Below are 14,939 nucleotides of genomic sequence, written 5' to 3' on the forward strand. Positions count from 1 at the left end.
AAAATATATAATCCCCGGGCAACCATAATTCAAGCAAATAAATACTAAAACAAATAGTTTATGTATATTTATATTCGATAACAAATAGCATTATTAAACCAACTATTACATATTGCACTTAATATGTTTAACATTGCATCATAAAAATTTAAATCATAATCTTTCCCTTAAACTATTTCTGTGGCCCGGATATAATAACAATTTAAATGTATGCATATATATTTATTTATCTGGCTGTTTTACTTTATCGTTTTGATTTAGCTTTTCGCTTTTTGTTTGTATCTCCATTGAAATCCAGCCACTGATACCCACAGCATTGTCATTTTTTCAGTATTTTGCCTTTGCATTTATATTTATAAATGTATATATTATGAAATCAAATAACTACTACCTAGTATACTAACTGATATATATGAATAACATTTTAAAAACTTTTAATTTTCTTTTAATTTTCTAAATTATCTAATTATTATAAATAACAAATTGACTTAAAATACAAAAATAGTATATAAACTCAAAATTTATCCCAAACGACACTTAGGCCTAAACAATAATATTTAATTTGTGCAAACTAATTTATTTGCTGGATTTAGGTTTTAAGTTATGCTTGGATTAAACAATGATATTTAAAATGATTTTAATTTTTTTTTATCCGTTTTCAAAAAATATTTTACACATATCAACTTGTCAACATAAGTGTATTTTCCAATTAGCCAGAAGTTGATATTATTATTATTAAATGCTTTATAACTAACAAAGAACTGGTGTTGAACTAGTAAATATCTTGACAGGTGAAATAATTACTGCAAGGTGAACTAAATTTAAGATGGATTAAAATTATGAAAACTTAATTTACCATTTAGAAACTAAATACAAAAAGGTGACACTAAAAATATAACTTATTAAACACATTTTTTTTTATTAATTAGATTTATTCACGAAAAGTGGAGAAAACCCAAACTTCTCTTTTATTCACGAAAAGTGGAGAAAACCCAAACTTCTCTCAGGAATAGGCCGATGATTAGATAGTAAGCATCCAATTCTTACAACCAAAATGAATCTACTTAGCAGCTAGACAAATCATAATGTTGTTATTAAAATTATTGTTATACTACTAGCATCAATATTTAAAACAAAATTTCTATTATTAATCTTGTAATCAAGTAAAATTAGATACCTCTATTTTATCTTTAATGCATACTTGTGTTTACAAACAACTCTATTTTTATTTATAATGCATACTCATGTTTACTAATACCTCTATTTTTATTTTGGCATACACTAGCTTGTTATAATTGCTCCTTAAATTATGAAAATGGAATATCAATAATCATTGAATTATTTCTAGTTTTTTATTTTAACTCACTTTCACTAACACACCGTTATTTTAAGCAAATAACTGAAATGAAAACAAATCTAGTTTTTAATTAAATATAGTTTTTTAAGCAACACTCTAATTGACAACATATTGAATGATGTATCATTTTGTAGAGGCCAAATCTTTACAGTTATACATGAAAACTAACCCAAGTAAACCTTTTAGCAATTAAATATCATTATAATGTGATCTCTGAAGTTACTAAAGATGTATTTTCCCAAAAAAATATGAAAAATGAAGATTAATTAAATAAGAATTTGGATAGGTTATTTTGTAGTTTTAATAAGTTAATCACCTCAGCAGAAAAAAAAATGGGAAAAACAATGTTTTCACTTATAAAATGAAAAAATAAATGGTTAAATTCAACCAAAAACCCATTTCTAGCAGCCAATTTGACTATATTTGCTTTAAATTACAGTTTTTTTCAGATAAATTTCTTTTCGATCCAATTTTTGGTCAAATTGGATAACTAGTATGCGACATTAAAATGGCATATTCAAACAAAAATTTTGAACAAATTATTTTTTCAGGGGTAAAATATATCTTTAAATCAAAATCAATTTTAAATTAAATATCTCATGCTGAAAATGCCTGGGTCATTAAAACAACAGTTTAAATGATGAGAGAATTAGAAGCGTGCATAGTATTGACAGATTTTCACAATAATCATTTGCTGATGGTTTTTAACTCTTCCTTGGTACGCAAATAGCCTGGGTATAAATGGTAAAGAACGAATAGTGTGACATCTAGAGAACTCCAGTATGATGTATGAGATGTTAATGCTGAGATATATCCATTACTGAAATTACTCTCTTTTAGTTCAAAATCAAGACGATGCTCTAATTCTGTCACAAGAAAAAAAAAGCTAAATTAATGGCGCCCTTCAACACATTTTGTTTTTTTCACATTACATTTCTATTTTTACTTTTGCATAGTAGAGAAAAGAAATACCAAAATTGAATAAATACAGATTAAATGTTATCATATGGTATATTTGACTGGTTGCTATGAACTGCTTGAAAAAAATATCTATGCACTACGCAAATAGAAATGAGGAGACTGGTTGAATAAGCATATATAAATTGGGCCTGTTTCTTATGATTGAAAGAATGGAATAAAACATCATTTAACAGAAAAGGAATTATCACTTAAATTGTGCTGCTAATGGAAGCTTTTCAACAGACATTTATAATTTTTAGTGTGCCCATTTAACGTGTGTCAAGTTTTTAATTGTATAAAAAGCTGTTGTGTCAATATTGCAATTTGATACAAAGTAGTTCTTTAGTGAAGGTAATATGTTTATAGAAAGCAAGGCATGTAGCGGCAGTGTGTTAGACCTACCAACATGATCAAACTCATGATCATCATCTTGGGGTGATTCCACAATAGGATGTGCTGGTTCCATATTTTCAATTCTCATTAATACTTTCTCTAGATCTTCTAAAGCTTCCCTTTCTGCATGTTTCTCATCAGGCTTTGCCCATCTTGCCATGATGTTACCAATTCCTCCTAAAGAATACACAAAATGATGGTTAAACAAAAAACAGGAAAGATACTATAATGATGAAATTTGTCTGATGAGATGAGAATGAGTGATGTAGAATGAAGTAGGAAGATAAAGGATGTTGATGAACTTTGTTTGATGAGATGAGAATGAGAGATGTAGAATGAAGTAGGAAGATAATGGATGTTGATGAACCTTGTCTGATGAGATGAGATGAGAATGAGTGATGTAGAATGAAGTAGGAAGATACAGGATGTTGAACTTTGTCTGATGAGATGAGAATGAGAGATGTAGAATGAAGTAGGAAGATAAAGGATGTTGATGAACCTTGTCTGATGAGATGAGAATGAGTGATGTAGAATGAAGTAGGAAGATACAGGATGTTGATGAACTTTGTCTGATGAGATGAGAATGAGTGATGTAGAATGAAGTAGGAAGATACAGGATGTTGATGAACTTTGTCTGATGAGATGAGAATGAGTGATGTAGAATGAAGTAGGAAGATACAGGATGTTGATGAACTTTGTCTGATGAGATGAGAATGAGTGATGTAGAATGAAGTAGGAAGATACAGGAAGATGATCTATCCCGAACATGAAAATGAGTGGTGATGAACTTTACCTGATAAAGTGTCCGATAAATGAGATGAGAATGAGTAGTTTGTAGATGAAGCAGGTGGGGATTGAGGAATAAATGGAGGTTCCATCTGACTTTCACTCCGACCATCCAATGAAGATGATTCTATGTATACCGAAACAAAATAAGTGTATCAAGCTAGTGTCATTACAAACTACTAGTAGTATTCTTAGTTAGACTTCAGGGTGCAATGAAGTGCAATTGTACTGCAATTAAAAACACTATCACAAAATAATATAACATACCAATAATCAAACCAAATATACCCACCCTATTTTGATACCTCATTAACAACAACCCAGTACATATTCAGGTTATGTTAATATCCCATTATGGAGAATGTATATGCTATACACTTTTATTTTTATTTTAAATATTGATTTGTATAATCAAATTCTGAATTGAATAAAACCATGCAGAAATGCACCTGAAGATGAGCTTCGGCGAGATGATGTCTCAGACATACTAGACTTTGGCGACATCTCTTTGCCACCATCCTTCAACACCTTTGGGTAGACTTTAGATTTAATGAGATCATATGCAACTTGCTTAGAGCTTTCCCAACGATGTATTTGAAGAGGCATAATACTGCTGTAGTGTTTGAGTAACAGAGGTTCTATTCGATATGCCTACAATATAACAAATATAGAAACACTTATGAAATAATAGTTACTTGGGAAACCTTGCACTGTCTTATGGGTAAAATAATACAAATCGCACCATGCTTTATAGCTGGTTCAATAATGCCACTATTTTATGTGAGTTAACTATATGAATGACTTACCACTGGATCTGATGGGTGGTATATATTGAACAGCCTTTTGCAAGCTCTATGTGGCAAGATATGGTCTATTGATCCGTTGCCTTGAGGACGTATACCTCGCATTCCAAGAAACACCGATAGAGGTGATCCAACACAAAATAAATTTTCAACCTTAAAATCAAATTGTAGAAGATAATTAAAAAGATTTCACAGAGCTGTGAGATAGTATACATCTCTATGTGTTGTTGCATTATCTTTGACTAGGGCGAAAGTCCAATCAATCAGAATTGGGTCGAGATAACATGAACATGCAGCCAGAGTCTGAACCACAACGGTTAAGAGCCAGTGTCGAAATGGCTATCGGAACAGAAGCAGGTATGAAGGACGCTTTAGACCTCCTTTTGATCTTACAAATCATGGCCTTCATTTATAAAAAAAGAAATTATATAACTGAAAATATATAGAAAAATTCAGTATTATTACCTTGAAAATAAGCTTTGGTGCATTCTCATCTGCAGCAATCTGATTGGTTGCAAGGAGCTTTTCTTCAAGTTCCACAACTCTAGATTTCAACAGTGTAATTTAATGCATGCATTCAGATTACAAATTACTACTACTCTACAGTATATTTATTACAAAATGTTTGTATTTTATAAAGACTTTGTTTATGTAGACCATCTTGTGTATTGTATATGTTTGTCTTGTGAACGGGATTGCCACGTTTAAGAAGGATAGTGAATAAATTCACTTATTGTTATCCTTAGCAATTTGCATTAATATATATACTTTATTAAGACCATAAACTAAAGAGTCAGGCTCACCAGATACTCAACATGTCTTTCGTCTCTTTATTTGGAGTTATATTAGTTTATTTTATATTTACCAAAGATTTCTTATTATTACAATTCATACAAAAACATTTTCATTACATAATTCCTTACTTTTTTCGAGCCTTTGCTAATTTGACAGCAAGTTCTTGGTTATCCGGTCCAACCGTGTCTAGATCTGGATGGCGCCCTTGCTCGTGAGACAGATACTGATCATACAGATGAATCGGGTTCCATCCCGTTAGTATATCATATGTAATTACCGACCCAAGAGAGTGGGCAAATATTGATACTTTGCCGCTGTTGGCTTCGAACCAAGGATTTCGATGGCAAAATAACTTGTAGAGTCGATTTAACTCTTCTTGAAGTTTCTTAAGAATCTGTAAAAGATGAGGTGGGGGTTAACTCTTTAAGAGTAACATGTAAAAACAATAATGTGTTTAATTTACCCTGAAAAGTATAAATAAAATAAACTATAATAACTGCTAATGATAATGGATTTGAAAGATTGACTGAAATATTTTTTTAAAACAGAGTAGAGTTAAATAGAACAGTCAATCTTTTTTAAAAGATGAGGCGAGTGTAACAGGTATGAACAATTACTTCATTTTGTTCTTAATTTAAGATGATCAGACCCACACCTACACCACGTAAGGCCACACCTACACCCACACCTACCCCACGTAAGGCCCTTCAAAATTGGTCCTGTCTGTTTCCCATTGTTATCAATTTTGTGAATCGGTGTATACTGTAGGTGTTCAGGAACTTTTAGCAAGTAAACAATTTTGTGACTTGAACACTGTGTGGGTCGGATCCTGTGTACTGTAGGATGTAACGTTGATGCAAATGAAACATTTACAGTGTTTGTTAAAGTGTATATTAATTAAACATTAACAAAGTTTATAATATGTATTTTTAATTTTACATACCTCAGATCTATAGAGTGGACTTTGGTAATACAGAAGGTCTAAACCAGTGCTGTTAAGAACAGCTCGTAAATTCTTTAACCTGTTTGGTGTGAGACCGTCAATAAGACCACCATCTAAGTACAGAGATGATCTCCACTCAACCGGAAGAAATTCTACCCTGTCTGTTGACACCATAGTTTTGAGATCTGGAAACAGCTTCTCAATTAATTTATTAGCACCTCGTCGCAAACTTAAAAACATAATGCATGTATATTATAATGTCTTTCAACCCTTACTTATGGTCAATGTAAGGTGATGATGATATAAAATGAATAAAAAAATTAGTATAAAAGAAAAGCAATATCTTAATAATTTAAATTCTTTATTTAGATTCTACCTTTGTCTATTACTTTTTTGTTCAATAATCCAAATCTGCCATTACTGTTTTTTTAAATTTTATTGTCTTTTTGATCCAAAATAAATGTCTTTTGAATTGAATTGAACTTGTTAAATACCACTATCCTCTATTTACATAATTTGCATCCAAATACCCAAGATATTAATATTCTGATTAATTGATCATAGGTATATCTGGTTGCTGACATCATCAGAAGTTAAACAAGGTCACAATGCATTATCATACGTAGAGACAAGTTAATAAAGTCAAAGTAGCGTGAAGTTCTATATTGCAACGAATATTATGATCATCTTCATCTATTAAATCAGCAATTTCATTAGAGAATTATTACACGCAACTCGATCCAAGTAATTCCTTTGAATTGAAGGCTAAACTGGCCAAAAATAAACTCAGCATGATGGATACATATTAAAATGATTCATTTTGCTAGCAATGACCAATGCCTTATGTAAAGTAATAATTAATATTTATGAAATCAGCACCATAATATCAAATTCCAATAAATTCTGAATGTTAAATAATTCTGAGTAGGCTTTATTTATTAAGACAATTTCCTACGTAATTTAAGGTTAAAAATGTTATAAAAATAAATACTATATGGACCTATTGTGATAATGTTGTTGTTGTCTTTAAATGGTTCAAAATTTAAGGCAGCCTGCTAAAAATACCACAATGCAACCTTGCAACTGTGTGGGACAAGATACATTGGTCTGCAAAATTATTGTATTCAGTTTTTGGTTTCTGGAACAATCTAGTACTAATGTGTACAGATGAAAAAATAGTTACAATACAGCTATCTGTTCCAAGGTCCATTGATTACTATCTAAAGTACATTCTGATAGATATTAACATATCAGATTTGAAGTAGTATTATAATGATCATCTACAAGGACTTTTTTTTTTTTATTCATACTCATCCAACAGCGAGTAACTCGCCAATTACAGGATGGATAAACTATTTAATAATTTATCGTGCTTATAAACTAAGTCTCATTTGAGGCTTAGGGAGTGGAGTTGAAAGAATCATGAGTAACAACCCTGCACTAGGTCAGGATTGAACCCGGGACCTTGGGATTGGAAGGCAAGCACGTTAACCACCAAGCTACAGCTCCACTTTGGGTATAATACAATTTTTATAGTATGATCTACCAATCTAAAGTGCATTCTGATAGATATTCACATATCAGATTTGAAGTAGTATTAAAATGGTCGTCTACAAGGACTTTGGGTATAATACAATTTATATAATATGATCTACCAATCCATCTACACATACTGTACTTCAAAATACACAATTCTTCTCATCTACTGTTAATTTATGCCGTTATTTTTATGGTGGTTTAATTTTTGCAAATTTCTGTTTGTGAAAATAGCATACAGTTTTACTATTGTATTGTGCAATGAATTGCTCTTAAGTACTCTTCAAGTACTATGGAGGAAGCACTAATGTATGTAGTAACATCGTTTGTACTTTCACAAACATTAGAAATAATTTCTCTGATGCATTTCCTTTAAAAATGACATAGTAGGCCTACAAACTTGCTCTTGATAAATACCATTGGACAGGGTCCATTTTAACAGTCATCTGACATCCAAGACAATTTATTTATGAAGGGGGAGCATTAAGAAGATTCCAATGGCATTAACAAAAAAATATATTTTGCCAAAGTACTGAACTCACTCAGAACAACTACGTGTAATATTTGATGCCTCCATAGTCTGGCCTACACCGTGCACTACTAGCACTAGATGTGATATTGGTGGGGGTTTATCTTCTAAGCGAGCTTCTTTCATGTAACCTCTCCGCAAACGGTAACCACTGGTGGATGCTAAAAAAAGAAACATTTATATTACCAGATTGTTAATTTTCATTATGAGGGAACAGATATTTTGTTTGTAATCAATAAAGTCACCCATGGTCATAGTCACCACCATTGCCATTAAGTGAAATGCTTAGAATTTAAATCTATTAGTAAATACCACTAAGGGAAAACTCTTAAATATTTAATTACTTAGCATTTAACAAGAGCAATGTCAATATGGCCACAAGTTTTTATTTTACACACATAAGTCACTTAGAACACCAGGTAATATACTCATAACCCGAAAAATTGACAGTTAATAGTCACATAACACACGGTAACCTACAGTAGTATATTAATTAATATTACATAGAATATTCGTTACAACCCAATACTGGAAGGAATTTTGTGTGAACAATCGCAGATTGTCTTGCTGAGTGAACATGCAACATTTTGAGATTAATTGCTCAGCCGAGTGTAGCAATTAAAGATGTATGATCCCTCAAAAACATAAAAAATAAAGATTAATAAATGACTTTTCATTGACCATTTGAAGTTTTAATAAAGTATTCACTTCTGTGGAGTAGCAGCCAAAAAATAAATTATTTCACTTATAACAAAACAATAAACGATTAATTAATTAAATATAAGACCATGCTTATAAACATGGTGCCAGCCTTTTTCAGCTTCCATTTACAATTAATAAATTATTTACATCTTTTTTATTAGATCTCACTTTTTAGTTTGGTGATTAAAGAGAATAAATAACTGAATGGAATATAAAATACAGATATATTTGTCTACTGATTAAACAGTACAAAAAGAAAAGACAGCAAGAATAAAAAAAAAATATTGGATTGTACACGATCAGCATACATTTCATTGTTTACAATATGAAAATATCGGCGTACAGCTCACAAGAAATCAATATTCAGATGGTGTTATATGAAGTCATTAATTTGTCATGAGCTGTGGAAATTGATGCCATTGTTATTGTTATTCATAATTGACTGCTTTTGGCTATACTGTATTATTTCTTTACTATTAAGTGTATAATAATATTTTTTAATACTGTATTTCTTAAGATTAATATTCAAAATAATTAAAGGGTATATAAAACAAGCAAAGCAAGCGTAGCCCTGTATTGTGTAAACTTATTATTCTCAAAACAGTAATTTACAAGCTTTTTTTAAAATTGTGAAAACATGAATACATGATTAAAATTGATTCATATACTAACTGTAGTCTATCGTTAAAATTGAATCTGTACTGTAGGTTATTACAGTGTATTTACTACTACTGTACCATCGCAAAATATTATTTCTCCATATATATTATATATATATACTTAATTCTAAATTGTACAGGTAGCTAACTGTGATCAACTTGCACAGAAAATGTTATGCTTAAACTGTTAGATTTAATTATCAAGATAGTGTTTAATCAGGGGTACCAAATTAGGTAGCGCTAATGGCATGCTAGAGAGAGATAGGATAAACTACTATAAAAGTGTAGTGGCTGGGTCAATAGTTAAACTTTGACCTGTTCAGTATGTACATACATGTGGAAATATGAATCATGATCTCTCCAAATAAATCTCGGCTATATAATCTCATCTTTTCTATCAATTTGTTTTAATTATACAGTATATTTATTAATTTTTTAAATGTGGTTCAAGCTCATGTACAGGTGTATGTGCTATACAGTATTAATATAAGTGTACCATTACCAATATGTGCAAAGTTATAATATTATCATTTTAGAAGAATGATGATCTGTTTTTAATTTTTACGTCAATGTTTTGCTTGTGTATAAAGAGAGTAAATGACATAAAGCTACAATCAATATTTTATTTCTGTCTGAAAACAGTGGAATAAGAAATTCACTTTAACACTGTGTTGCACAAATTCTATTATTATTTGTACCTACAGTACCAGTACCAGTAAAATGTTATTGTTTGTTTTTAAGGGTCGATGATATAATGCGGACCCTTATCAATTTATATATTACTACCTATTGTCTTATATACAAATAATTAATATTTATGAGTTGAATGGTGAGAATATTTCATGAGTTGAAAAATTGACTACTCTATTTTTCCATCGTAAAATTATTGACAAATTTTTGGGCCAGGAAGCTAGGCCATTAAAAAAGCCAGTGCTCCAACTTTAGACACGAAATAAAACAGTTATAAGCTTCTTACCTTTAGAGAAACCAAGGCTCTGTCCTATAGATCTGGCTAATCTTGAACTTGCAGATTCACTGTATAGAAATATATCATTTACACTATTCCAATCAACATGACAATCCTTAAACTGTAGACTGCAAATTACTGAGAAAAAATTAAATTATGTCGATATAAAACGCTTAAAAACGACAACAAAAAAAACAGTTAATGAATTAAAATCCAGATAATGGGCTTCTGGTTAATTATTTTAAATCTTTAAATTAAGTAAATAATTTGATCCTATTCTGATCAAAGTGAAGTATGTGACATTCAACTTTAACCTTGTTAAATATGGATTAATAAAGCCGTATAACTTACATATCTTAGAATCATTCAGTCTATTTCAATATGAAATTTAAATTCTTCTTTAAACATTTTCAAACCCCATGTTTTAATCATTAATTATTCAATAAATTATTTCTAGACTGGTAATCAAACATACCGAAGTTCAAACTTGGTTAAAATCCTATCAAATCAATCAAAAAATGACATTTTAAACTTTATTTTCTTTTGTACTCAAAACGTTTTTTTCAAAATACCCAATGTGAAATCTCACTATTTTTTCAATTTGTTTTCTTTTAGTAGGGTAGCCCTCTCGGTAATAATTATTGGTTAAAGAAAATGTGAATTATCTTGTATTTGTTGTACCTGGTTTTGGTCCTTTGTTTCCATCCTCTTCAGAGAGTGACATTATCTTTTGTCCTCTAAAGTGAAGTAAATGCTTGCGTTCCACTTCTTTTGCTAGGTCCTCTTCAAGAGGTTCAGACGTGTTGTAATGGTGCCACATACCTCTCATAACATCTGTTGCCTCTTCTACATAAACAACACATTCATAATCAGCATTAAAATATTTATGTTATTGTACTCTACGTGATACAGTATCAAATTTAATTATTTGAGATGTTATAATTCTTGTAACATTTTATGCATTTGACGTATGTGTTCTGATGTGCTCTAATTTTTTTCTTTCCAATGAATTTTACACAAGTTAACAATTTCAGGAGAATTTTTTATTTTAAAACCAAGTCCATAAGTCACTGGACTATCGCTATCGGTGTGTTCATTTTGTTATTGATGCTTTTGGGTGGTCGTCATGATGTTTGTCATCTGTCAAGATGGCTTCTGTAGCATGAAAATCATGAATTGGATTCTAAATTCCTTTTTCACGAAACGGAAGAAGAGATCTTCGATCGATGACAAACACAATGCTGTGCAGGGAAGCGTAACCAACAGAAATAACATAGCACGGCGAACATATTTTCGGAGGACAAGTTACTTACTTAGTGGTGAAAAAAATGTTTCAAATTGTTTTCAATCATACAGTTATGTAGGCCAATCTTTTTAGAACATTTTACAGTAATTAATTTTTGTTCTCATACGATCCTCCGTTCAAGAGTTACGATTTTTATTAACATGGTGTCCTGAAATCCCCTGGAAACGCTATGTTATTTCTGTTGGTTATGCTTCCATGCACAGTATTATTGATTGTCATCAATCTTATCCATGAAAAAGGGCGTATCTAAACTGAATGAACAATTTTTACCATTCCAATAAATTGTATAGCATTTTTTCTCATTTATATCCACTTCATAAAGTCCACCTCGAACTACAATTCTATCCACACCCGACTCAGATACTTCACCATGTATATATACTTTGCGAAATTTAAATTCAAGTTGCAAAGAATCGTATCCGATAAATGGGCACCATTTTTTAGTCCTATCATCTCTGTAAAACCATCTGATTTGTGGGGCTGATAATTCTTTTGTTATACTTTCCTCCTCTGTAAAAGTTCGCTTTTTCTGTCTTGGTGGTGGTGGTCTCGGTGGAGGTGTTTTCTTTGTACTTTCTGTTGCCTCTCTTGCTAAGCCTGACTGATCTTCCATCAGGTGTTGTTGATGTCGATGTATGGGGCTAGCCCGGTTGCTGTATCCCCCAGAAGCAGCGTATGGCTGCTCAAGGTAACCTCTGTTTGTTGGGCTCCCTCGTCCACGTTCGGCTGGGTCATAGCCGTCGTACCTTGGAAAAGGATCTCCTGGAGCCGGATAATCCATTGCACATATTTTTCTAAAAGCAATAATTTAATAAATATGTGATTTATAGCTTTCAGCAGATCACGTACACTCAGTATTTATAATTTAATTTCAACGAACACCCACTCCCACTCTTTAGTCTTACCTGTGCAAATCTACGAAAAAAAAACTAGGGTTGCTGCTGCTGCTGCAACTCAGGCCTACCGCAATAATGATCACGAAGAAGTGCGTTGGAATTCTTCTTCTTATCACTCTTCTTTGATGACATGACGTACGACGTACCGCTTAAAAACCTGATGAGGGCGCTAAGTACACTAAGCAAAAGTATAGAGGCCTGGTATATTCAGAGCGCAGAGAGCATCATTCTGGCAACTGGGAGCATCCTCTACTGCTCTACGGAGCGCCATGATAGCACAGTGATATAAAATGGAAATACGTCACTAATTTTAATATCTTTTCGTATGTTAACACTGTGCTCAAGTGCACCCAATTTTGCCCCAGTGGACAGTGGAGCACAGTGATACAAAATAGAAAAAAGTCCCGTATGTTAATACACTGTGCTCAAGTGGACCTAATTTGGCGCCAGTGAAGCACAGTGATAAAAAAATAGAAATAAAATCACTTAATTTTAATATCTTTTAGTATGTTAATACACTGTGCTCAAGTGGATTCAATTTGGCGACAGTGGAGCACGGTGATATAAAATAGAAATAAAGTCATTTAAGTTTCAATATCTTTTCGTATTACACTGTGCTCAGTGGACACGATTTGGCACCAGTGGAGCACATTGATATAAACAAAAGTAGAGCAGTTAACGCCATAAAAATAGCCAAGTTGTGCACTTTATTACCAAAGCATGAAACTTTCCACAAAGTTTCTTTGATGTATATAGATTCAAAATATCGGGGGGTGCCAAGTGTCCAACGTCCGGTATGGCGGCCATCTTGATTTCAAAATGGCCACCATAAAAACAAAAAGTGTTCATATCTTGGCAACTATAAACAGTAGAGACTTGATTCTGGTGTTAAATTGTTCACAAACCACATATTTCTATTTGCTCTAATGAAAAGTTTCGTCCAAAAATGACCGGAAATGACGTTTAATCCAGTTTGACATTTGACCTCTTATCTGTATATCTCAGTAACTACTGATCATTTTCAATCGATTTTGGTGTCATTTTGTTCATAATAAAGACATTTATATTTGTAGTAATGAAACATTTTCACATAAAATGACTGGAAATACAATTTATAACCTTTAACTATGTGAACATACTGTATGTGGTTAAATTGGTATAAATGCACCTAATTTTTTTACCGAAATAAATGACACGGAATTATTATTCTGAATTTTTAACTTTTGATGTGATAGGATAGGCATAAAGTATGACAGATCACTGAGCTCATCTATGCCGACATGTTTGCTAAACTGTTATGTGTCAATCGTTTTTTCGTTGCATCTAAAAAAATGTACTCCATTTTTATGGTAATGGGCCTTTGCTGTAAACCTTTCATCTGAATCCTTTTCCTCGATTTTCTCTAGTCATTGATTTTTTAGCAAAATCCGAACTAAATCAATTCGTAAAAGACATCTCAATATAATTATTCAAGTAATCCTCAAATTAGTGACATGGACCTACAATATACTGTTCTGTACAAGACCTGTTTAGGCATCCACCTGTGGACTTTCACTTTAAAGGTCTTGGTTTCCTAATCATACAAGAAACAATGTCTAATTTAATCAATCAAAGTAGTGGGTCCAGACAAAGAAGGGGGTGTAAGACCATCCACAGACAAAGAAGGGGGTTTAAGACCATCCACAGACAAAGAAGGGGTTGTAAGACCATCCACATACAAAGAAAAGGGAATAAGACCATCCACAGACAAAAAAGGGGATGTAGGACCGTCCACAGACAAAGAAGGGGGTGTAAAACCATCCACACACAAAGAAGGAGGTATAAGACCATCCACAGACAAAGAAAGGGGTGTAAGGCCATCTACAGACAAAGAAGGGGTTGTAAGACCATCCACATACAAAGAAAAGGGAATAAGACCATCCACAGACAAAGAAGGGGGTGTAAGACCATCCACAGACAAAGAAGGGGGTGTAAAACCATCCACACACAAAGAAGGAGGTATAAGACCATCCACAGACAAAGAAAGGGGTGTAAGGCCATCTACAGACAAAGAAGGGGATGTAGGACCGTCCACAGACAAAGAAGGGGGTATAAGACCATACACTGACAAAAAAAGGGGTATAGGACCATCCACAGACAAAGAAGGGGGCGTAGGACCGTCCACAGACAAAGAAGTGGGTGCAAGACCATCCACTGACAAAGAAAGAGGTATAGGACCACTTACAGACAAATAAGGGGTGTAGGACCATCCACAGACAAAGAAGGGGGTGTAGGACCATCCACAGACAAAGAAGGGGAGAAGACCAT

General features: G+C 32.4%; 2 protein-coding genes across 2 annotated transcripts in view; both read right to left on the bottom strand.

The window, feature by feature from the left end:
• LOC140061041 (ciliary microtubule inner protein 6-like) overlaps window positions 1-14,939 on the bottom strand; it is an 89,332-nt gene that overhangs the window by 2,350 nt on the left and 72,043 nt on the right. The gene's annotated exons all lie outside the window — the stretch shown is intronic.
• LOC140059887 (phospholipase DDHD1-like) lies at window positions 98-12,731 on the bottom strand. The gene is made up of 13 exons (XM_072105863.1): window positions 12,642-12,731; window positions 12,007-12,530; window positions 11,112-11,276; window positions 10,440-10,568; window positions 8,116-8,263; window positions 6,038-6,266; window positions 5,223-5,488; window positions 4,765-4,843; window positions 4,303-4,452; window positions 3,946-4,147; window positions 3,504-3,623; window positions 2,720-2,887; window positions 98-2,223 (listed from the first exon to the last, which is right to left on the bottom strand). The coding sequence occupies exons 2-13, from the start codon at window positions 12,515-12,517 to the stop codon at window positions 2,045-2,047; spliced, it is 2,346 nt and encodes a 781-aa protein (XP_071961964.1). The 5' UTR covers window positions 12,518-12,530; window positions 12,642-12,731; the 3' UTR covers window positions 98-2,044.

Source organism: Antedon mediterranea, chromosome 10 (assembly GCF_964355755.1).
Source record: "Antedon mediterranea chromosome 10, ecAntMedi1.1, whole genome shotgun sequence".
Taxonomy (NCBI): domain Eukaryota; kingdom Metazoa; phylum Echinodermata; class Crinoidea; order Comatulida; family Antedonidae; genus Antedon; species Antedon mediterranea.

Bases quoted from the DNA above. Each gene is read 5' to 3' on its own strand.
- LOC140059887 (XM_072105863.1), bottom strand. From the start codon at position 12,517: ATGGATTATCCGGCTCCAGGAGATCCTTTTCCAAGGTACGACGGCTAT. The intron at 11,277-12,006 runs GTAAAAATTGTT...TTGTTTATGTAG, and splicing joins CTATACAATTTATTGGAATG to AAGAGGCAACAGATGTTATG. The intron at 4,453-4,764 runs GTAATAATACTG...TTTGATTTTAAG, and splicing joins CACCAAAGCTTATTTTCAAG to GTTGAAAATTTATTTTGTGT.